The following is a 23,665-nucleotide window of genomic DNA, read 5'->3' as shown; positions in this document are numbered from 1 at the left end:
CCACCCCATTGGAGCACTCGCACGCCTGATGGGAGACACCGAAACGCCTCCTCTGAACACGGTGACAAACACGCCCTCCCACCCAGCGGCGACGTGCACGTGACAGTCCTCGGGCTCTCGCAACTACGTGGAAACTTGGAATAGGTCTGCGGCTGCACACAGCCCGGACGCCGGGGTCCCCGCGCCCCCGCCCCCTCCGCGCGGCCCGGGAGCCGCGCTGCCGCCGGCAGGGGCCCCCCGCGCGGCCGCCGCTCCCGCCGCCCGCGCCCGGGGCCGCGGCTCTCGGGCTTCGGCGCCGCGCCCTGCCCCCCCCCCCCCGACCCGGGAAGCAGCCCCCCAGGCGGCGGCGGCGGCGGAGGCCCCGGCCATGTGGGACCCGCGGGCAGCTAGGTGCGTAGCGGCGCGGGAAACGCGGGGAGCGCTTCTGGCCTTGCGGGCCCAGCGCCTCTGCCCGGCGGGAAGCGGCGGCGCGCTGGGGCTGGCGACCCCCGAGCGGTCGTGCGGCGGGGGGAGGGCGACCCGGGCCTGTCGCGCGGGGCGGCTCCGGCCCCGGGGGTGGGGTGGGGGGCGAGGGCTCGCGCGGCGACGGGACCGCGGCGGCGCGCGGCCTGCCCCGTTCCCACCCGGGCGCCCAAGCTGCGGCTCCCGGGCCCACCTCCCACCTCCCGCGGGGGGATCCCGGGGCCGCTGGCCGGTGACGCGGCGCGGACCGGCGGACGCGCCTCCGGGGCACGCAGTCGGGGCTGGCAGGTCCGGACGAGGGGCGGGATTTACGGGAACTTGGACGGCGCTGGCCGCCCCCCCCCCCCGCTGCGGGAGGAGGCTCGCGATTCCCGCCCCGGGAGGCCTCGTCTCCAGCCCGCCCGGTCGGGAGCCCGGCTGGCCCGCAAGGGGCCGTCCGGTCCTCCATCCTCGGCTAAACGCGCCTGGGGCGGGGGTAGCAGCAGGGCCCCGCGGCCGAGAAGCGGGGGGGGGTTCCGCTGGCGAGCGTTGGCAGGCGTGGGTTCCCAGCCCGGAGGCCGGGAGGCGCTCTCCGCCCCCCGCGCTGCGCGCCCCCTCGGAGCCCCGCGGCGCGGCTGGAATAGCGCCTCCCTTGGGTGCGCCGCGCCGGCCGGCTCCTCGCCCGGCCGGAGGCGTTTGGGGGAGCCCGAGAGCCTTCGTGCTTCCCCGGGACAATTTCTAGGGAGGTGTGCAATTTGGAAAATAAAGGGGAAATTTTTGAAAAGAGGGGGAGGGGGGGGGCTCTGAGGTCTCTAGCCCCCAGCCCAGCTGCTTTCGGTCCGATTTCTGTCGGTGGATCCTTAGCAGGGAGAACGAGCGGGGAGCAAAGGGCCTTGCGTTCCCAACGCCCAGGCTCTCCTCCGCTCCCCGGGGTTGAGCCTCCCGGGTGCCAGGAGCCTTTTTGAGGCAAAGCTTTTACCCGGATGACTTGGTCTTTGGTGGAGTATCCTGTTTTGTGTCTCAGTGAAAGGGCTATCGTAGTAGGAGAGTCAGAAGTTTGTTTCAACTGTTTTCCAGTCTAGTCTGTTTTGTAGAATTGCAGGCTGGGTGACTGAGTTCTAAGTAACCTTTGCTGGCTCCTGTATCCTCTGCAGGGCGTGGAGAGGTATGTGTGGCATTCACCCCCTGGAGTAGGATCCCACTGCCTCAGGATGTGGGTTTCCCCATTTAAAAAAATTTTTAATTTATTTTATTTTTTAATGTGTGTGTGTGTGTGTGTGTGTGTGTGTGTGTGTGTGTGTGTGAGAGAGAGAGAGAGAGAGAGAGAGAGAGAGAGAGAGAGATTGTGAATGGGGGAGGGGCAGAGAGAGGAGACACAGAATCCGAAGCAGGCTCCAGACTCTGAGCTGTCAGCACAGAGCCCCTCTTTGGTCTGGAACCCACAAACCCAGAGATCATGACCTGAGCGGAAGTCAGAAGCCTAAAGGACTGAGCCACCCAGGCGACTCTCCCCATCTTTTTTAAAAACCAGATCCACAGTCCAGACCCACCCCTGCCCCCATATATACAAGTATAAGATTGCAACAAGGACTTTACAGTATATTATTCTTTCTACAGGGTGGGGCACAATGATATTTTCTATTTTGTTCTATTTTCTGCTGTTTAAAAACGCTAGTCATAATCCATGAACTTGATTTTGTGATCGACTAACCAGTTTTAGGGGGCAACTGCAGGCCCTCTTTAGGGCTGAGGAGAACATCAGCATTTCGCGGAGAAACCAACTTTGGGAGGGGGGAGTTGGTGTAGGAGACATGAAGGAGGCTGAAGTTCAGACTGGAGTAAGGAAATTCATACCTGGGTCCTGAGAGTACCACAGGACATGGCTGTGTGGTTCCCATCACTAGCATCTACAAAGGCAGGCCAAGGGGTGCTTCCAGTTACTCTGGTTCTGTGTGTCCACAAGGAGCTTGCCACCTGCCATGGAGGCCAGTGGAGCCTTGGTTAAGTTTTGGAGAGATAGGGGCGTAATGTCTCCTTGGCGTGAGGCCTTTTTTGGGGTGGTGAAGGAACAAAGAAGGAGGGTGCTGCAAAGCTGCCTCAAATTCTGGATTCATAAATTCAAAAGAGGATCCTTAACATCTCTGCCCAGAATTCCACAGCTGCAGTGTTAGGGGCAGGGCCATGAACATTGTATAGATGGAAAGACTGAGGCCCATCACCTGTTAGTCATTACAGCTAATGAAGGGTAGCCCTGGGATTGAACACCCACTGTCTTGATTTCTCAGCCCATGACTCTCAAGGACCGAATAGAGACTTTGCCCTTGACTCTCAAGGACCGAATAGAGACTTTGCCCTTGACTCTCAAGGACCGAATAGAGACTTTGCCCTTGTGGACTTCTCAAACTCCTCTTTGCTGATTATTTGTTTCCTGGGTCCCTACCAAATGCAGGCATATACCGTCTTACCGTTTTATCTTTGCTTCTTGGGATGAAGATTCTTTTTTTTTCCTTTTCTTCTTCTTTTTGCTTGGGTTTCCCCTGCATTTGCTAGACTCAGGAAATGCTTTTTGGCAATAAATTGTGACAACTGTAAGGTTCTCCCTCATTTGTTTCTCATCTCTCAAGATCACTGCCCTTCCCCCTGACCCTGGCCTGGTTTTGGAGTCCATAGCTGCTGAATTTATTTTAGTTTATTATTATTTTTTTTACTTTAGATTCACTTAAAGTGTGACTCCATCTTTCCTCTTAAAGCCTTAGCTGCCACTGGGAAAATGTCACAAAGAAATTTTCTGGATTATAGTACCACCTTTTATCCTCTCTAGATACCAAAGATAAATGCTGTAAAAATCATTTTATGCATTTACTATTTACTCAAAACATTTGGTGAACATCGACCATACCCTGGTCACTATTTTAAGGGCTAGCTTATTTATTTATTTATTTATTTATTTATTTATTTATTTATTTTTGGGATTTGTCATATGCCAACCATATAACCTCATTAATTATCAATTGAGATTTGAAATTGTGTTGAAGGTGGAGGCTGTGTCTTAGATATCTTTGAATCCTTTTCTATTCATAGAACGGGTAACAGCATTCTGTACATATGGGTGTTACATTCAGAGTGAATTGAATGATGGAAAACAAAAATAAATGAAAATCTTTTCTCCAGAGAGATGCAAAGTTAAATCAGTTATGTTTTCTTTTTAATTTTCCTTTTTTAAAATCTTTAAATTTTTTTTTATTTTTTGAGAGAGAGAGAGAGAGAGAGAGAGAGACAGAACGTGAGCAGGGGAGGGGCAAAGACAGAGGGAGACACAGAATCCAAAGCAGGTTCCAGGCTCTGAGCTGTCAGCACAGTGCCCGATGCGGGGCTTGAACCCACGAACTGGGAGCTCGTGACCTGAGCTGAAGCCAGACGCTTAACTGACTGAGCCACCCAGGCGCCCCTTTTTAATTTTCTATTTAATAAATTTATACCCCCTTCACCCATTTCTCCCATCCTCCTTCCCCACCTCTGGGAACCACCAATCTGTTCTCTGTATCTCTGAACATTTTTTTTTTAAAGATCCCAGATATAAGAGAGATCGTATAGTTCTGCAGAATCTTTTAGTAGCCAAAGTGGAACCCCTAGGTCCCGAGTTTGAGGAAGGTAAAGTGATTCTGTGGATGTTTTCAAGAACTGACGTGGAGGTTGGGGCCTGGGCCTCCGGCCATTGTCAAGAGCGTGGCATTGTTTCATTTGACCTTGAGGAACAAGCTCTCTGTTACCTTTCCCCACCTTGGGAAGTCGAGCCCATAAGTCACTGGCTTGCCTCTGGTTTTCCAGTCAGTGACACAACTGACGGTGGGCTCATGGCTTTCTACGTTTTAAAATTTCTTTTACTTCTTAATTTATTTGATTTATTTACAAATTTTTTTTAATTCACATTTTAATTAGCACACAGTGCAATATTGGTCTCAGGAGTATGGCTCATGGCTTTTGTAACAAGTTTCCTTGGAGTGCAGCCTGAAGTTTTCAAGGCCAACAAATCCTTGGTGGAAGAAATCTTTACAAGGAAGAGGAATTTGGGGGAAATGGACAGTCTCCTCAGCAGAGATGACACTTCAGTTTGCGGCAGAGACTGATGGTGGGGACGGTGGCAGTGGTGGGGAGAACATTCAGGCTGAAACTCAAAAACTATTGAACGAGGTGAACAGACACGTCAGAACCTGCAAATGTCACAGCACCCAAACCAAGAGCAATGCTCGTCTGTTCTGCCTGACCAGACATTTTTCTTGGTCTCAACATTCATGAGTGAGCACTGCCTTGTTTCCTTGTTTCTTGTTGAATATTTGGACAGGTGAACGAGCCTTACATGTGACACCAGTTTAGCCGAATTGACTCCATCTTTTGTCCGGTCAGTATCAGTGCCCACCTGCCCTCACCATGACATGTTTGCCCGAGCTCTTGCGGGCCTGGCTAGCTGGTGGGACTCACTCCCTGTGTGTCTGTTAGAGCCGGGACAGGTGCGAATTTGGCTCTGTGTTTGAAGTTCCAACCACACTTCGACTGAGAATTTTTTTAAGCGCTGGGTCCTCCAATCCGTGGGGCAGCGCTGGGAAAGGGAACACGAGTGCCAAGCCTGGAAGACGCTGATGCTATCTGGGGGGAAACCATGCCACTGCCCGACAATGCAGAAAATATGGAGAATTACAGTGCCATACCGGGCAATTTGATTCCCTGTGACCAGAGTACTCGGGTCACGGCCTTGAGTCATATCCAGCTCTGGCCTCCAGGGTGCTCTCCTTTGGTCACCTTTGGGCCAGCTCATCCCTCAGCCCATTGGGGTCCCCTCTCCCTGGAGGCTCAAAATATGGTGACTTTGAGGGCTCACTCAAGTCTAAACTTGTTGGCCAGGGTCTAAGGGTCCTGATTGGCCCTTAGACTTTCTCTCTGATGAGCCCTTTCTTCTCCCCTCGGGGTTTTACCTCTTACCTCTTTGCAAGTCAGTTCTTCTCATATAACTGAAGACCCCGCACTGGCCTATGGAGGATAGAAACAGCTGAGACACAGGTGCTTCTCGTGCTGATAGAACAAAGTTGACGGCGGGCAGACCCGTGAGAAGACCTCAGTGGAGACGTAGACAAGCACCCCGAGACAGTTCCCAGCTCCTGAATCCTTCCCAGGAGGAAGTAAGGGAGGCCGCTTTTGAACCAGGCCTAGACAGACGAGAGAACTTCCAGCAGGCAGATTGAGGGGGGCCAGGAGGGAGAGAGGGACAGTCCAAGTGAAAGAAGCAGCTTCTTAGTAAGAATAATACTGAACAAAAGGGCTTAGACTCTAACCGTCAAGAGAATACTAGCAAGGATAATAACGGTTGACCTGGAGCCCGGCTCTATGTTTGGTGTGTTTCAGATATTCCGTTATGTGATTCTCACAGAAGGATTGTGAGCAATACCCATTTGACAGATGTCCCTGCAGCAGAACGTAAGCTTCTGGGCAGCAGTGTTTTGGCCGGTTACGCTCAGCCCCATATCCCAGGCATCCAGCAGAGTGCCTGGCACGCAGTAGGCATTCAACTCATTTGTGCTGACTGACTGAGGACACAGGGAGTCCCGTCAGAGAGGTGATGCTGTCCCCGTTTTCCAGGATGGAAACCGAGGCCTCGGCTCATGTGGTACCAGGTAACGTGTGACTTGATCCCACGTTTTGGGCCTTTCTTTCCTATGAGGAGGACACCCTCGTATCCTCATGTTCTCCTCTGACACGTGCCCCAGCCTTGCAGAGGCATGGGAGAAGGAGGGAGCCAGAAAAATCTGGGGTCGTGTGGCTACAGCATGGCAGGCGAAGTGTTGGAGAATGCTGGAAAGCTAAGTTGAAGGTGGTGTGTGTGAGAGGCTGAGAATGGGAATCTAAGCTATTGAGAGTTTATTCTAAACGGTTTTAAGAGCCGTGGAAAGTGTGTGCGTGTGTGTGTGCATGTGTGTACATGGTTCTGTGTTTTTATTAAGAAGGCTGAGATTGTGGATGAATACATTGTTCAGCCTGGCCAAAGTTCAGACTTTTTTCAAGGCCAAGTTCAAGGCCCTGTGTTTTAGGAATCTGTCAGCTGGTGTTAGAGCGGGAGCTAGAACTCAGCTCGTCCCGGTGCTGCTAAGGGACCTCCCTTTCATGGGGTTGTCCTTCAGGGGCCCCTGTCTGGGGGAGACTGGTTTATGAGGCGCTCCTGGGCACCTCCAGACCCTCCCCACGCTGCAGTAGATGGTGTTTTAGCCTCTCTGCAGGGTTTGTCTTGCCTTCCAGATTGAGGGGGAAGCAGACTGCTGTGGTTTGAGGACGGGAGGTGCAATGGAGGCCATTAATCAGCATTTGAACGGTTGTGGTTGCGGAGAGGCTTGGGGGTGGACCTGGGGGAGGAGGTGACTGGGCTGTGAGTATTCAAACTGAGCCCTCTCTGAATCAGAAAGCACCTTTTTTCAAGGGCTGTCGTAGGAGGGCTTTGTCGCTTCCTCGGGAGCTGCTCCTGACTTCACAAGCAGGTGCCCCCCGTGAGGGGAATATGGCAGTTATTCTGGCAGAGAAGCCAGGTCAGGAGTTGTAAGCAACCTGTGGTGGCCGATGCTTACCTCCCTCATCTGTCCTGAAGCAGAGTACGGAGTGCTCGCTTTTCAGTTTCCTTCAGGTTCGCTTTTACGGGGATTTTATTTCATTCTTTTAAGAGTTTATTGTATTCAATTTATTTTTTAAAAGTTTATTTATTTTGAGAGAGAGAGCGAGCGAGCGCATCCTCATGAGCAGAGGGGGGCAGAGAGAGAGAGAGAGAGAGAGAGAGAGGGAGAGAGAGAGAATCCCAAGCAGGCTCCGTGCTGTCAGCGCAGAGCCCGATGTGGGGCTCGATCCCGTGAACCGTGAGACCTGAGCTGAAATCAAGAGTTGGATGCTCAACCGACTGAGCCATCCAGGTGCCGTATTTTTAAGGACTGTCTATACCCAATGTGGGGCTCCAGCTCGCAACTCTGAGATCAGGAGTTGCATGTGAGCCAGGCACTGAGCCAGGCAGGCACTCCTGGATTTGATTTCAATTTTGAAGGCCGTCCTTTATGTTTTCCCCGGTCACCCTCACCCTTCCTACATCCATCTCCCCGAGGAGCTGTGGACACAGATTTTTGGTAGCAGACTTGGGTTTGTACCTTGCTTGGAGAAATCCCTTCACCTTGATCAAAAATGTTTCCTGATGTGTACAACCAGGATAATACTTACACCTCCTTCACTAACACCGTTAGGGATGTTCCGTGAGAAAATGCCGGAGAAGGTCTCAGCACGGGGCCCGGCACGTAGTAAGTGCTCAATAAATTTTAGCCGATGTTACCTCACGCTGCTCTCATTCAAACAGCAAAATGGAAGGGTGCCGATCTGTGCGCACACTGAGGAGAGACCGTGCCCACCGCTAGCCCCTGAGTGGGAGGGACGTCGAGAGTCCAGGACTCCAGTTCAGAAGTAGGAGTTGCGACTGAGCCACCTTTGCGTGCAGCGATATTTCTTGAGTCGCTTTCAGAGACCTGGTGTGGTTTTGGGAATTTGGAATGTCTGTCTCTCAAAGCTCACACCATCTGCACACTATCGAAGCCTATGATGCAAAGACCTTGGCCCATCCTTTTTCAAGAATGGCATTCTTTAGTCTGAGTTTACATTCTTCCTTCTTTTTTTTTTTTTTTTGGAGTTAAAATGTTCCTTATTTTGTGAAATTATGGGGCGGTGGAGGGTACACGTAGACATTAAACACATTTTTTTTAATGTTTATTTATTTTTGAGAGAGACAGAGACAGAATGCAAGTGCGTTAGGGGCAGAGAGAGAGGGAGACACAGAATCGGAAGCAGGCTCCAGGCCCCGAGCTGTCGGCACAGAGCCCGACGCGGGGCTCGAACTCAAGAGCTGCGAGATCGTGACCTGAGCTGAAGTCGGACACTCCACCGACTGAGCCACCCAGGCGTCCCAACATTTTTTTTTAATTAAAAAAATTTTAAGTCAACTTTGTGCCCCATGTGGGGTTCACACTCATGACCCAGAGATCAAAGAGTCACATGTTCTACTGTCTGAGCCACCCAGATACCCTTGGCTCCATGGTATCCTTTTTTTTTCCTTTTTCAAGTTTTTATTTAAATTCCAGTTAGTTAACATGCAGTGTAATATTAGTTTCAGGTGTAGAATGTAATGATTTATCACTTACCTGCCACATTTAGTGCTCATGCCAACGAGTGCCCTCCTTGGTGCCCATCCCCCATTTAGCCCATCCCCCACCCATCTCTCCTTCAGCAACCCTCAGTTTGTTTTCTATAGTTAAGAGTCTGTTTTATGGTTTGCCTTTCTCTCACCCCCCCCCCCCCCACCGTGTTCATTGGTTTTGTTTCTCACATTCCACTTAGGAGTGAAATCGTATGATATTTGTCTTTCCCGGACTGACTTACCTTGCTTCGCGTAATACACTCTAGTTCCATCCCCATCTTTGCAAGTGGCAAGACTTCATCCTTTTTTATGGCTGAGTAATATTCCGTTGTATATGTATTATCACGTCTTCTTTTTCTCTTTCAGTTTATTTATTCATTTTGAGAAGAAGAGGTGGGAGGGGCAGAGAGAGGGAGGGAGAGAGAGTGAATCCCAAGCAGGCCCTTCATCGTTGGCATGGAGCCCCAGGTGGGGCTCGAATCCATGAACCATGAAATCATGACCTGAGCCAAAACCAAGAGTCGAATGCTGAGATGACTGAGCCACCCTGGCGCCCCAATTACCATGATCACATCTTCTTTATCCATGCACCAGTTGGTGGACATTTGGGCTCTTTCCATAGTTTGCCTATTGTCAACAATGCTGCTATAAACAGCAGGGTGTATGTAACCCTTTGAATCAACATTTTTGTACCTTTGGGTAAGTGGTAGTGCAATTGCTGTATTATAGGGTGGTTCTATTTTTAACTTTTCGAGGAGCCTCCAAACCATTTTCTAGAGTGGCTGCACCAGCTTGCATTCATTCCTGTCAACAGTGTAAGAGGGTTCCCCTTTCTCTGCATTTTCCCCAACATCAGTTGTTTCCTGTGTTGTTAATTTTAGTCATTCTGACGGGTGTGAGGTGATATCTCATTATAGTTTTGATTTCTATTTCCCTGATGATGAGTGATGTTGAACATCTTTTTAATGTGTCTGTTAATCATCTGTATGTCTTCTTTGGAAAAATATTTATTCATGCCTTCTGCCCATTTTTGAACTGGACTATTTATGTTTTGGGTGTTGAGTTTGAAAAGTTCTTTATAGATTTTGTATCTTTACAAGATTGTATCGATTGTATCCAATACGTCGTTTGTGTTGTTTGCAAATATCTTCTCCCATTCTGTAGGTTGCCTTTTAGTTTTGTTGATTGTCTCCTTTGCTGTGCAGAAGCTTTTTAGGTCGATGAGGTCCCAAGAGCTCATTTTTGCTTTTGGTTCCCTTGCCTCCAGAGACATATCTAGTAGTTGCTATGGATGATGTCAAAGAGGTTGTTGCCTGTTTTTTCCTCCAGGATTTTGATGGTTTCCTGTCTTATATTTAGGTCTTTCATTCATTTTGAATTTATTTTCATATATGATGGTACACTTAAAAATTCCTTTTAATGTTTATTTATTTATTTAATTTTTAAATGTTTATTTATTTTTGAGAGAGACAGACAGAGCGGGAGCGGGAGAGGGGCAGAGAGAGAGACAGAATCCAAAGCAGGCTCCAGGCTCTGAGCTGTCAGCACAGAGCCCGACACGGGGCTCGAACCCACAAACCGCAAGATCATGACCTGAGCCGAAGTCGGACACTTAACCAACTGAGTCACCCTGGTGCCCCGATCCTGGAGGCTTTTTAACCCCACACAGAAGGCGATGTGATGGATTTGGGGACCATCTCCCTGGTGGCGGCGAGGAGGCCGAGCTGGAGTCGGGTGAGGCTGGGGTAAGGGGAGGGTGACAAGGCGGATACTGTAGTAACCCAGGCCGACGAGGAAGAATTCTCTGGAGGGTGTGTGTGAGCCAGACTTGGGGACAGCTCTTCTGGAAGCTGTATGCTGAGGTGGGGAACAGCTGACTTGTCTTCGGCCTGTTGTTTCCTAGTCACGGCACTGTGTGTGTTCGTGCTTAGATGCCCAAGTTGATTTTTGGCCCAAATCTTTGGTGTGCAACTGGGAATGGCACGTCGTATTCGTCTGGGGCAGGGTGTGCCTCCTAGGGTCAGTGTGGAGGGAAAGATTCTGAGGCCTCGTCGAGCCCTGCAGGGAGGGATACTGTGACTAGAGATGTCTGGAGTGGGGTGGAGGCAGGACACCCCTGATTTAGACCCTTGTCTAACGTGAAGCTGTGAGAGGCGTGAAATGGGCACGCTGCTCTTCCCCCTTTCTAGCAAACGAAAATAACAACGATTCAAATTGCTTAGGTTAAAGAAGGAAAGTTCTAGAAGGTGGCCCATGACTTCAGTAACTAGGGAAGAGGCAGGGGAATGTGGAGGGAGCCCCTCTTTCTGCCTCTTCCACTCTCTGTCCACTCTCAGTCCAGAGTGGCTTCTTCTCGGGGTGGGGGTAAGGCTGTACCCCTTTGGAGCCTCCTGCCTCAGCTGCCACTACCAGAGGAGCGCTTCCCAAAGTTCAGGTTCAAAGTCCCAGGGAAAGGTTCTGTCGGGGAACGCTGGCCTGCAGGTCTGGCACATAGAACAGGTGTGAGGGCCGGGGTTTGCCTCTGTGCACCTCACACCTCCTGTCAGAAGGCCTCTGTGGTGAGCCACGCAGCCGTCCCAGAGTGCGTTCACGTCGGTTCATTGGCCGCCTTCTAGAACTTTCCTTCTTTTGCCTAAGCAATTTGAATCGTTGTTATTTTCATTCGCTAGAAAGGGGGGAAAGGAGAGCAGCGTGCCCATTTCGTGCCTCTTCACAGCTTCACGTTAGACAAGGATTTATCAAGGCCGGTAAGCAAGTGTGGACCCTTCTTTTCGAAGGAACAATCACAGCAGAGAAGGAGAAAGTTGGGGGCCGTTTTCAGATGTTGCAGTGCTGACCCCCTCTCTCCCCTCATCCAAGGCCTCAAACCTCCGATTTTCTCAGCTATAGCTATTTAACTGACTGGTAATTTCAGGGATCCCCTGTGGAAACAGGCAAATACCAGGGCTGTGTTTTCTACCAAATATTTTCTCTTTGCTGGGTAAACAAAGCAAAGGTTCTGTAAATGTTGCAGGGATTACACTCAAATAACCTATGGAGGTTGTCATGGCCGGTACCGTTAACCGAAACCTTCACAGACCAGGGGCAAGACCCGGGTTCTGGCCCTGGCTCTTTTGCCCCCACAACAGGTGGTGTGGACCGGGGTGCCGGGGTCCAGGAGAGAAGCCCAGGTTTGAACTCTGGTGCTCACTACATTGTGACTGTGGTCAGGCCCCCAAATCTTTGAGCCTTGGTTTCCTTGCTCTGGAAACTAGCCTAATAGTGTCACTTTATTAAGTCCTTTTTATTTATATGATTCTGTGAGCATATTCAGTGAGGGTGTCATACTTGTTTGCTAGGGCTGCGATAACAAATTACCACAAAGTGGGTGACTGAAGTCAACAGAAGTTTATTCTATCATAGTTTGGGAATGTTCTTCCCATTCCCAGACCTACTCCCCAAAGATAGCCACTCTTGTTCGCTTCTTAAGGCCTTCCAGAACTTCTCCCAGTAGATCGAGCGTACACACATACACAAATATGGCCCTGAGCTTTCCAAGTTGCTCTACAAATTGTTCTCTAGTTTGCTTTATTCACGTCATCGCGCATCTTGACATGGCTTCCTCTTACTTAGATCAGCCTCATAGTTTAAAAAAATTTTTTTTAAATTAAAAAAAATTTTTTTTAACGTTTATTTATTTTTGACACAGAGAGAGACAGAGCATGAACAGGGGCGGGGCAGAGAGAGAGGGAGACACAGAATGGGAAGCAGGCTCCAGGCTCTGAGCCATCAGCCCAGAGCCCGACGCGGGGCTCGAACTCACGGACTGCGAGATCGTGACCTGAGCTGAAGTCGGACGCTTAACCGACTGAGCCACCCAGGCGCCCCTAAAAAAATTTTTTTTAAGAGAGAGACAGAGAGACAGACAGACAGAGCATGAGCAGGAGAGGAGGGGCAGCAGAGAGGGAGACACAGAATCCAAAGCAGGTTCCAGGCTCTGAGCCGTCAGCACAGAGCGCGACACGGGGCTCGAACTCACAGACTGTGAGATCATGACCTGAGCCGAAGTCAGACGCTCAACCAACTGAGCCACCCAGGCGCTCCTCATTCTTTCTTTTTAAACACTTTTGTAAGACTTTGTGGTGGGGAGCTGCACTGTGATTTATTAAACCAGTCTCCCGTCAATGGGCATTAATGCTGGTCCCAGTCTTTTCTAATTACAAACAGGTTGACAAGTGAATAATCTTGTACATGTTCCATTTCCAGTGTGTGCAATCAGTCTGTGAGATTGATTTCCGGAAATGGAATCGCCAGCTCAAAGGCCGTGTGGATGTGTCACTTGGTTCAGTATTCCCAAATTTCCTCCTAGAGCAGCTGAAGATGATCTAAAATGTGTCCCTACATTTTCTCTTACTGCTTTTATGGTTTCTTTTCCTCAATTTTTTTTAAATGAGCTATTTGCATGTAATAAAAGGCACAGATTTTGAGTGCACTATTCAGTGAGCTTTCGCAAGTATATATACCTGTGTGGCCACCAGTCCGTCGAAATCTAGAACATTTCCATTCCCCGCAAAAGTGGCCCTCCCTCCTTAGGCAACCGCTGTTCTGATTTCTGAGATTTGCCGGTTCCAGAACGCCATCCACATGGGATCACACAGTGTATCCTCTTTTGAGTCTGGCTTCTTTTGTTCATCATATTTTTGAGGTTCTTTGTGTTGCTGTGCATTTTATTATATGATTTGTATTGGTTTTCTATTGCCCCCGTACCAAATGCCACAGACTTAGTGGCCACATAAGTGAGTTGTGTCACAGTCTATGGGTCCGAAGTCTGGGTCAGCTTGGCTGAGGTCAGGGTGTTGGCTGGCTGGGTGGGCTCTTACAGGAAGGTCTGCAGAGAATCGCCTTCTAGGCTCATTCACGTTGCAGGCAGGATCAGTTCTTGCAGCTGTAGTGTTGAGGGCCCTGTGTCCTCACTGACTGTCACCCAGGGGCCTCGTCAGGTTCCAGGGCCACCTACCTTCCCCTTGACGTTGCCTTCTCTCCACCAGCAAGGCAGTCAGTGATGGGGCCGGGCTTTCCCTAGTTCCACGTCACGTGCCACATCTCTCCCGCCTTCTTCCCTGGCATCTTCCTGACTCCAGCCAGAGAGGTTTTCTGCTTGTAAGGGTCCGGTGATTAGGCTGGGCTCACCCAGATCATCCAGGATGATATCCTTGTCTAAAGGCCTGTAATCTTAACTACATATACAAAGTCCCTTTTGCATTCACGGGTTCTGGGGATTGGGGCGCGGGCAGATTTGGCGGGGGTGTGTGTGTCCATTGTTTAGCCTAGCACACGGTATGAGTTAGAAATTTAACTTCTTTTCCAGATGGTCAGCCAGTTGTACCAAAGTGATTCATTCTTTCCCTATCTATTAACAATCCGTCCCTGTCACACATGGAGTTCTTTGATAGTAGTATATATTTGTTTCTGGATATTCTATTTTGTCCCACCCATCTGCCTACTCCCATGTTAGCATCATCCTTTAAAAATCAGACAGGTTTTGTAAATATATTTTAAAATGTTAGAGATTTTCTCTTGATCCTTTTTTCTCTTTTTCCTGTAGAATATATTTCTACTTGGCACATCCCTGACGGTCACACGTGATCCATTGTCAGGCTTCTGTGTGTTTCCCCAAATTGGCTACTTTATACCGTTCGATTCAGTGCCATCAGAATGGATCCTCAGGGGCGAGGCTGTGTGTGTGTGTGTGTGTGTCTGGAAACTAATTCATTGTTATATCCATTTGTGTTTGAAACCAGAGCTTTCTATATTTCTTTAAAAATTTTTTTTAATGTTTATTTTTGAGAGAGACAGAGCGCAAGTGGGGGAGGGGTAGAGAGAGAGGGAGACACAGAATCTGAAGCAGGTTCTAGGCTCTGAGCATTCAGCACAGAGCCTGACGCGGGGCCTGAACCCACAGACCGTGAGCTCATGACCTAAGCTGAAGTCGGACGCATAACCGACTGAGCCATCCAGGGACCCCTAGATCTCCTATTTCTGTAACGCAAGGTTAATTTTGACTAAAAGCTTTGGAGTTGACTCTTCCTGCCCTTTAGTCCCATGGAGAGTGTCTGCCTCCTGAATGGGCCTTACACTGGTTCATTTCTCTCCATCTTGCCTGCAGCCAGCATGATGGAGTTAGTTTTTGTTAATCCCCAGCTCAAAAGCCTCTGGTGCTGTACTGTCCAGTGTGGTAGCCATGGGTCACAGGTGGCTGTGTAAATTAAGGTTAGTGAAGCTGAAACAAAAAATTCAGTTCTTCTGTACCAGCCATATTTCAAATGCGTAATAGCCACACGTGGCTGGTGGCCACTGTCTTAGTACAAAACAGAACATTCCCATCATCATAGAAAGTTGGAGTGGACAGGGCTGCTTTCTCAATCGTATTTAAGATGAATTCTGGTATCCTTGGTCGGCCTTCATGATCCCAGATTATTTATCTCTTACAGCAATTACCAATTACTTCCCAGCCTCACTTCTGTCCCCACCCCCTGGCAGTTCTTGAACGATGAAGCTCAGGGCCTTTGCATATACTGTTCCCCTGGCCCTATTCTTCACTGGGCCAACTACTCACTTTTGGGGCTTGGCTTACATGTCACTTGCCCTCCCCATTCTAAAGTTATATTCTCATTTTATAAGCTTTCTTTTACCCTCTACTTTTCTGCTTCAGAAGAACAATCCGTTAGCTATAATATTTGTGTGGTTATTTATTTTATGTCCATCTCTCTAACAGACAATAAACTTCTTGCAGGTGAAATAGTGGTTGCCCTTTCACCACGAAACCCCCGATGCCCAGGACAGTGCCTCACCCAGGTTAATTCCATGTAAATATTAACATTGGAGTAATCTAAAGTTCTAGATCCTCTTGAGAGGCACGAATATGTTGGGTGAGTAAGTGAAAATTTCATTAACAGAGGCATAGCTTTAAAAGCAGTCAAGAGACCCCACATATTAGGGAGATTGTTATTTATTTACGTTTAGGATGTAAATTTCACAAGGGTGGTTTGGAGCTGAACTAGTCCATTGGTTTTCGAATCACCATCCTGACTTTGGTGAACACGTAGTTGGCGGTAATTGCGGCTATAAATTAAGGTGGAAGTCATTTAAAGTTGTTGGATAAAGGGGATTGGCTGGATTAGGACAGCCCTGGGGTTTATGGCAGGCCACTGAGCTGGGCTTTGGTGGGTTGGTGCAGGCTGGTGAGACGTCTGCGGGGTGGACACGGTGATCTGGTCTTTCTTGTTCTAATTAAACACCCAGGTAGAAAAAGCTTGGGTCCAGCACCTCATACTTTTCCACAGGCCTTTTGAAAAAAATTTGGGTGAGTTTCTCCAGAAAACCTCTACTCTTCCCCATCAGCATTTACAAGCCTTCCCCCGGGGGGAGGAGGGGGGAAAGGAAAGAAAAGAGAAGAAAAGAAAAAAGAAAGAAGGGCAAAGAAAACAAATTGGAATCTCCAGAATGACTTCTGACTTTGGATTTCTATCCCAGACTGTCTGTGGCCACCTTCTCTCCTGTGGGGAGTAGGAAGGAGTCAGTTTTAAGAACCGTTCCCCCTGGCCTTGGTTCGGAACTGTCTATCCCCAGCATTCCAGGGTTCGTCTTAAATCATTGACTGTCTTTGCAGGGTTTTTTGAAAGGATTTTCATAAAAAAGAAAAAAAAAAAACCCCAAGAACAAGAAAAGTGAATTTGCTATCAAGATTTCTAGTGCTCAGATGACGTATGAAGGTAAAGCCTCCCTGTGCCCATTTTAGTGGCCCCACGCCCAACCCTGTCTGAAGTTTTTGCTCTATTCCTATAAGTCAGTTACAGGGTTTCATGTGTACATAGACAACAAGTAATAAAAGCTACAACAACCTGAATCTGCTTTGTTTCAGACTTGCTGGTTTAAAAAAATCTACCGAGGGCACTTGTATTTTCTTATTTCTACTTCCTTGGGTATAGTAGCCAGACAGCCCATGACACCTCCCCACAACTGGACCTTGAATCCTGATGGGGACACAGTGAAAATGACTGCCAGCCAGCACCACAGCTGTGAGACTATCTACTTTGGGCTTTCATCACACCAAAAAAAAAACCCTGGAAGTGAGGGCTCGGTGCCAGCCAAATCATCCCATGCCTTGGGGATTGACTGGGTGCTGACCTTTGAGCCCCTGTCCTGGCCTTTCAGACTGTAGTTCAAGGTCACATCACCTAGGTGTGCACTGTAGTGCCACGACTTTCTGTGTCACTGTGGCAAGTAGCTTAACTTCTCTCTGCTGCAGTGTCCCTGTGTGTCACATGGGGATGCAGTCATGACTCCCTCGTGGGTTTTCTTGTAAGAATGAAATGGCGTGATTGATGTCACGCACATAGTAGGCACTTGGTACGTATTAGCCATCAACTGTATGTCATTACCATTTGTACTTAACAATTTATTCTATAAACAGACTGCCCGGTTGCTCAGACTCAACCACCAAGCCCTCTGTGTTCTAAGGAAGAGATATAAAGCATTCTTCCCTATCATGAGACCGTGGCTGCTAACAAATCCTAATAAGCCAAAAGCCGGGGCGGGGCGCCTGGGTGGCTCTGCCGGTCAAGCATCTGACTCTCAGTTTCAGCTCAGGTCATGATCTCGCTCTTTCGTGAGTTTGAGCCCTGCCTTGGGCTCTGCGCTGACCGTGCGGAGCCTGCTTGGGATTCTGTCTCTCTCTCCCGCTCTCTCTGCCCCTCCCCCACTCACGCTGTCTCTATCTGTCTCAAAATACATAAATAAAAACTTAAAAAAAAAAAAGAGGCCAGAAGCCTTCTGTGTGGCTGGCAATCCCCCTATTTCCTGTGACGTCATTTTACCGAGAAAAAGCAGAAACAAGAGAAGGAATACATTTGACGTTTGCTCACCTAACGTTAAAAGCTCACTGTTGGTGGAAACAACCCGAAAATTCTGACCTGAATTGTTTTTATTGTATTTGTAAATAAAGTGGAAATGTTTTGTGTTTGAATTCTTCAATTAAGCCCTGAGTCTCATTTTAATAACATTTATATTCTGGTTATTAATGTACATTGTAGAGCAGCTGGGAATTCAGAAAAGGACAGAAGAAAAATTTAAACCCTGCCTAATCTCAATGGTGTTTCATTTTGGCATATTTTCTTTTTAAAAAAAATTTTTTTTACGCGGATTTATTTTTGAGAAACAGAGTGAGGCAAAACGTGAGCGGGGGAGGGGCAGAGAGAGAAGGAGACACAGAATCTGAAGCAGGCTCCAGGCTCTGAGCAAGCGGTCAGCACAGAGCCTGATGCGGGGCTTGAACTCACAAACTGTGAGATCATGACCTGAGCCGAAGTCGGACGCTCAACCGACTGAGCCACCCAGGCGCCCCTTGGCATATTTTCAATATATTATATGTGTTAAAAATTCAATTTGGGATTATACACCTATTTATGTAGACTGTACTTTTCATTTACTAACATAGCCAATCATTAAATGTTTTTTACAACATGATTTTTTAATTAATCGTGTGGTATTCTCCCATATGGATATATATTTTTTTAATTTTTTTTTCTTTTTTCAAAAAAATTTTTTTTTAACGTTTATTTATTTATTTTTGAGACAGAGAGAGACACAGCATGAACGGGGGAGGGGCAGAGAGAGAGGGAAACACAGAATCGGAAGCAGGCTCCAGGCTCTGAGCCATCAGCCCAGAGCCCGACGCGGGGCTCGAACTCGTGGACCGCGAGATTGTGACCTGAGCCGAAGTTGGACGCTTAACTGACTGAGCCACCCAGGCGCCCCTTAAATTTTTTTAATGTTTATTTATTTTTGAGAGAGAAAGAGACAGAATGCAAGTGGGTTAGGGGCAGAGAGAGAGGGAGACACAGAATCCGAAGCAGGCTCCAGGCTCTGAGCTGTCAGCACAGAGCCTGACTTGGGGCCCAAACTTACAAACTGTGAGATCATGACCTGAGCGGAAGTCAGAAGCTCAACCAACTGAGCCACCCAGGTGCCCCCCACCCCAGTATGTGTATTCTATAACCGATTCAAATCCATTACGAGTCATAGGCCATTTAGAGTTATTTCCACATTTCACTGTGGCAAACATCCATCTGTAAGACTGAATCTGTCCGTGATGTAGTACATTTCTCCTCTAAGCGGTATATGACAGCCCCCGACATTTGGGGTCATTCTTTTAATTCTTTAAGTATTTCCCCATGATACCTTGTTGCTGTAATTCTTCACTTCTTTGCTCTCTAGTGAGAGTGATCTTTTTTATTCACTCTCCATATATTTAGAAATTACTTGTATTCCTCTGTGAATCGTGGGCTTACAGCCTTACACATTTTGGACAAATTTGTGGCCTTTTCTTGCAGTGGAGAAGTATTTTTTAAAGTTTTTATTTATTCCGAGAGAGACAGAGAAAGAAAGAGCTAGCAGTGGAGGGGCAGAGAGAGAGAATGCCAAGCTGGCTCGGTGCTCAGGTCGGAGCATGACGTGGGGCTCGATCTCACAACTGTGAGCTCATGACCTGAGCCGAAATCGGGAGTTGGACGCTTAACTGACTGAGGCACTCGGGTGCCCCGGGGAGTTATTTCTAAAAGAGGCATGTTGGGACACCTGGCTGGCTTAGTCAGTAGAACACGCAACTCTTGATCTTGGGGTTATGGGTTCAAGCTCCTCTCTACTACCTTTGCTCAGCAAACACTCCTGGGGTCCACGGGCAGGTGAGGCTCTGGACGCTTGTCTCCGACTACACATCAGAGAGAATCAGTAACAGGCAACCTTCTGGGTTTGGCATTCCAATCTGTTACACCATGAATATTTAAATGGCCCTCATATGCTAGTCTGTAGGGCGACAAAGACGAGTAAGACAGAAGGTACGACCTGCAAGAAGTAATCTCGGGGACAAATACTCTGGGGATTATATTAGAGTGTTTGAGAAAGGGGAGAGGGCGGAAGAGGCAGTGGCTGTGGCCCTGTGTCCTAACCCCTCGTATATGGGGGCCTCTAGACCTTTCCCCCCTTCCAAGAGGATGGGAGGGCTATCCACTGAGTTTCGCTGCTGCCAATAGTCGATGCGGTGCAGTGGTCAGGAGCAGAAGCTTGGCCATCAGGTCGGAACCGGGGGCAGGTGACTTGAACCTCCAGGAGCCTCAGTTTCCGCCTCTGCACAGCAGGGACGGCGCCTCCTTACGGGCCGTGGTGGGTGGGTAAACAAGAAGGTAACAACAGTGCCAGTCTTGGGAACAGCCGCCGCTTCTCGGGCACACACGACCTGCCAGGTGTCAGTCGTCTTGCGGGCAGAAGCAGCCTCGCCACTCAGTGCCCGGCCGGCCATTAGCACAGAATAAATGGAATCCCCCACCCCTCCCCAGCTGCTGCCACTGAGGTCAGAAAAGAACTGGGGAAGAAACGGTCTCCTCAGGAGCCCCGTGTGGTCCCCTGGTGGTGAGGGGTGTTGTCAGGATGTGCTCGGCAGGTGGGTGGGGCCAGAATGAACCGAGTGCCTCTCCACACAGTCAGCAATGCAGACGTGAAGGGAGAGCGGCCGGGCCACCAGCCTTTCCCCCCTGTCTCTCTGCTCGCAGGATGGACCCCACGGCTTACGCTGAGCTGTTGAAAGAATCTGGCAACCAAGTTCTTAAGAACGGGAACTTCTCTCTGGCCATCAGAAAGTATGATGAGGCCATCCACATTCTCCTGCAGTTATATCCGTGGGGGTAAGTGCTGGGATTTACTCCTCATCTTTCGTTTGCTTGTTTGTTTGTGGGTTTTTTTTTTTTTTTTTTGTAGCAAATGGAAGGAAACTCACTCTGCCGCTTATGTGTTCACTTCTTATCACGCCGCCTAGTTTCTGTTTTCTTTCTCGCCCACTTCCTATTTATCCGCTCTGTGCTGTGAGCTCAGAAACTGCACAGAGAATACCAAGTACTGGAGAAATAGAAAGTGAAACATAGGACGCTGTTGGTAAGCATTGCACAATTTCCCCTTCTGTCTGGTTATGGGAATCTGAGTTCCTGGGACGATCCCAGCCCCCAGCCTCTCTCAATGGCCATCTCTCTCACTTTCTTGATCATCTGGGATGTTTACCCCCAGGCTACAGTGTGTACCCCAGGGGGACTCAGGTCCACCCCTTCCTCTGCCCCCTCGGCTTTCAGGAGACCTGTTCCCAAACATTTTTATTAGCGCAGCACGCTTAACAGCTAAGAGCTGTTGTCTGTGGAGGGTGTAGCTTTCAGTAGAGTCTGTATTTGAATTTAAAACGGAGGTAAGCTTAAAATACGTTTTTAAGCATCTATTGAAAAGATCAGTAATAAGCCCATTATATGTTAACGTAGGTAACACATTCTAATGCAAAATAAGTATGTTTTCCAAAGCTGAAAATTTAGTGAGAAGGGTGGCTGGCCCAGTTTTCATTTTTGCAGACCTCTTTAATGCATTTTTTTTTTTCAACGTTTATTTATTTTTTTGGGACAGAGAGAGACAGAGCATGAACGGGGGAGGGGCAGAGAGAGAGGGAGACACAGAATCGGAAACAGGCTCCAGGCTCCGAGCCATCAGCCCAGAGCCCGACGCGGGGCTCGAACTCACGGACCGCGAGATCGTGACCTGGCTGAAGTCGGACGCTTAACCGACTGCGCCACCCAGGCACCCCTTTGCAGACCTCTTTAATGTCCGTCCCCACAGAAGGCATCCGACTTCTCGTATCTGCTTCTGCGTTCAATCCACTGATACCACGTGTCGTGTAGCCTCTGGAAGATTCCCCGCACACATGGGAGAGAATGTGTGAAAAAGACACACGCGTGGTCCCCTGTTACCGCTGTGACTAATGACCACAATTTAGCGGCAGAAAACACCGTTTATTATCCTATAGTTCTGGCGGTCAGAAGCTGAGATGAGTCTCCCGAAGCTAAAATCGGGGTGCTGGTGGGGCTGGTCTTTTGCAGAGGAGAACCCATTTCTTGCCTCTTTCGGCTCTGGGTGGCTGCCTGCACGGCTTGGCTTGTGGTCCCTTCCTTCATCCTCAAAGCATCTCTTCCCAGTGTGCCGCCACGTCGTGTCACTCTCTCCTCTGCTACAGCCACGTCCCTCTGTCCCTCTCCCATAAGGACTCTTGTGGTTGTATCCTGATCCAGGACAATCTCCCCCCAAGATCTGTAAATTAATCCCATCTGCAAAGTTTCTTTGGCCAACAAGTGGTACCATTATTGGAGGACTATTATTCAGCCTGCCATCGTTGGGAAAATATTTTGACCTTGTGGGCCACCTGAGATGGTTTTGGGGCACACCAGACACACACTTGGGGGACCACTGCAGTAGAGGAGGCCGAGATTGGCATTTGTGGGGTGCCTGCGGCCTAAATGTGTACTGGGAAATGCCCCGGGGTGAAATTACTGAATCCCGGCTCCCACCTCCTGCCTTCCGTCACCTTGGTGTCTCCCCAGTAGCTGGATGTGGGTTGAGTGTCATTGATTTGGGCCTGTAATTCTGCCCCTCCCGGCTCAGATCAGAACGGTGTCAGAGCTGGGCCTCGAGCACAAAGCATTTGACTTTCTTAAACACGCAGTCGGGTGTAGCGGTTATGGCTGTAGACTGACCCCGCACCGTGGGGCCGCTAACGGGACCCCTGCCCGGACCCTCCCCTATTATCTCTCATAACCCTCCTGCCACTCTTCCCCCCTCCCGCTGCCGGCTGACATAGGGATTTAGGTGCCTTTGGTTTGCTGAGCAAGTGCTCTCAGGCGAAGGGGACTGAGGGAAGGAGGATGGGGCAGGGGCAGGGGCTCCGAGCAGGGATGGTGCGGCCTCTGGAGGCAGCTTCAGCCTGATCCCCTGGGGAGCTCTGGCGCATGAGCTGGACTGCAGAGCCCGTCCCACTTTGGGGCCAGGGAGCTGACCTTCTGGTTCCCATGCCAGCCAACCCTCGGTTGTAGGCTGTCTGGCCCCGGGGAGTTGTCCTCAGGAGTGGGGCTTGGGCTGCCAAAACAACATGCCGTTGACCGGGCGGAGTCACAACAGGAACTTACTCCTCACCGTTCTGAGGCTGGTAAGTCTGAGATCAAGGTGCTGGCCAGCTCAGTTCCCGGTGAAAGCCCTCTTCCCCAAATAGCATCACACGGGGGGGCCAGGGCTTCGACATATGGACGGAGAGGCACAATTTAGTCCGCAGCAGGGGCACAACTTCCCGGGGAGAGGGCAGCTCCCGTTAGGTCGAGGGCGAATCTGGAGAACAGGGCCATGGGAGCCCCTAGTGGCAGCCAGTGCTCACTGCAGCTGTGGATGGCTGCTCGGCCCAGGTTATGTGGGCGGGACACCTGCAGTCAGCCCCTGCTGATCGATCACCCACTGACCGCCCCACTGCCTCTTCTGTGCACCTCTGGGGTCTCATCCCTTCAACTTAAGGGAACAGAAGCCGGAAACAAAGCACTGACGATGGGGCAGTTGTAGAGGTGATGTTTACTTTGCTTTTTATTTGTGCTTATCTGCATCACCTAACTTAAAAAAAAAATTTTTTTTTAACATTTATTTTTGAGAGACAGAGAGAGAGAGAGACAGAGCCTGATCAGGGGAGGGGCAGAGAGAGAGGGAGACACAGAATCCAAAGCAGGCTCCGAGCTGTCGGCACAGAGCCTGATGTGGGGCTCAAACCCATGACTTGTGAGAGTATAACCTGAGCTGAAGTCGGACACTTAACTGACTGAGCCACCCCAGCGCCCCAGGACCAGTCACCATTTTCACAGAAGCGTCACCAATGGTCTCTAAAAAATGAAAAGATGCGTGGAGATCAGTCGGAGGTAGAACCAAGGTGTTGAGAACGTCTGTCATGAAAAGGAGCAGAGGATTTGGGAGTGGTTGCACTTTGCCAATGCCCCGGGGTTTCTGGGGGCTGGAGGGTCAGATGTGATCGGTGTAATTGGGACCTTAGCTGGTGATGGTGGCAGTCAGCCCCAGAATTGTGACCTCGAAGGTGGTTTTCTGCATTTGCAGAAAGATGGCTCGGGCTCTCCTGACCTCCGGTTG

At 49.5% G+C, this 23,665-nt stretch overlaps 1 protein-coding gene across 10 annotated transcripts in view; it reads left to right on the top strand.

Annotated features, from left to right (window-relative positions):
- The first annotated feature begins 262 nt into the window (after positions 1-262).
- TRANK1 (tetratricopeptide repeat and ankyrin repeat containing 1) overlaps positions 263-23,665 on the top strand; it is a 98,119-nt gene continuing 74,716 nt past the window's right edge. The window contains exons 1-5 of one of the 10 annotated variants that reach the window (XM_047874472.1): positions 272-390; positions 5,839-6,107; positions 15,420-15,555; positions 16,296-16,398; positions 20,233-20,364. In XM_047874472.1, the coding sequence (XP_047730428.1) occupies positions 20,234-20,364 (131 nt within the window). In that variant the 5' untranslated portion in view covers positions 272-390; positions 5,839-6,107; positions 15,420-15,555; positions 16,296-16,398; position 20,233. Of the gene's footprint in view, positions 391-5,838; positions 6,108-10,170; positions 10,382-14,584; positions 16,399-19,016; positions 20,034-20,089; positions 20,365-23,665 lie in introns of those variants that run through there. The other 9 variants (XM_047874473.1, XM_047874470.1, XM_047874474.1 and 6 more) reach the window with 9 other exon arrangements.

This window comes from Prionailurus viverrinus, chromosome C2 (assembly GCF_022837055.1).
Source record: "Prionailurus viverrinus isolate Anna chromosome C2, UM_Priviv_1.0, whole genome shotgun sequence".
Taxonomy (NCBI): Eukaryota; Metazoa; Chordata; class Mammalia; order Carnivora; family Felidae; genus Prionailurus; species Prionailurus viverrinus.
Note: the sequence above shows the minus strand (reverse complement) of the source record. Positions and strands in the feature narration are given on the sequence as shown.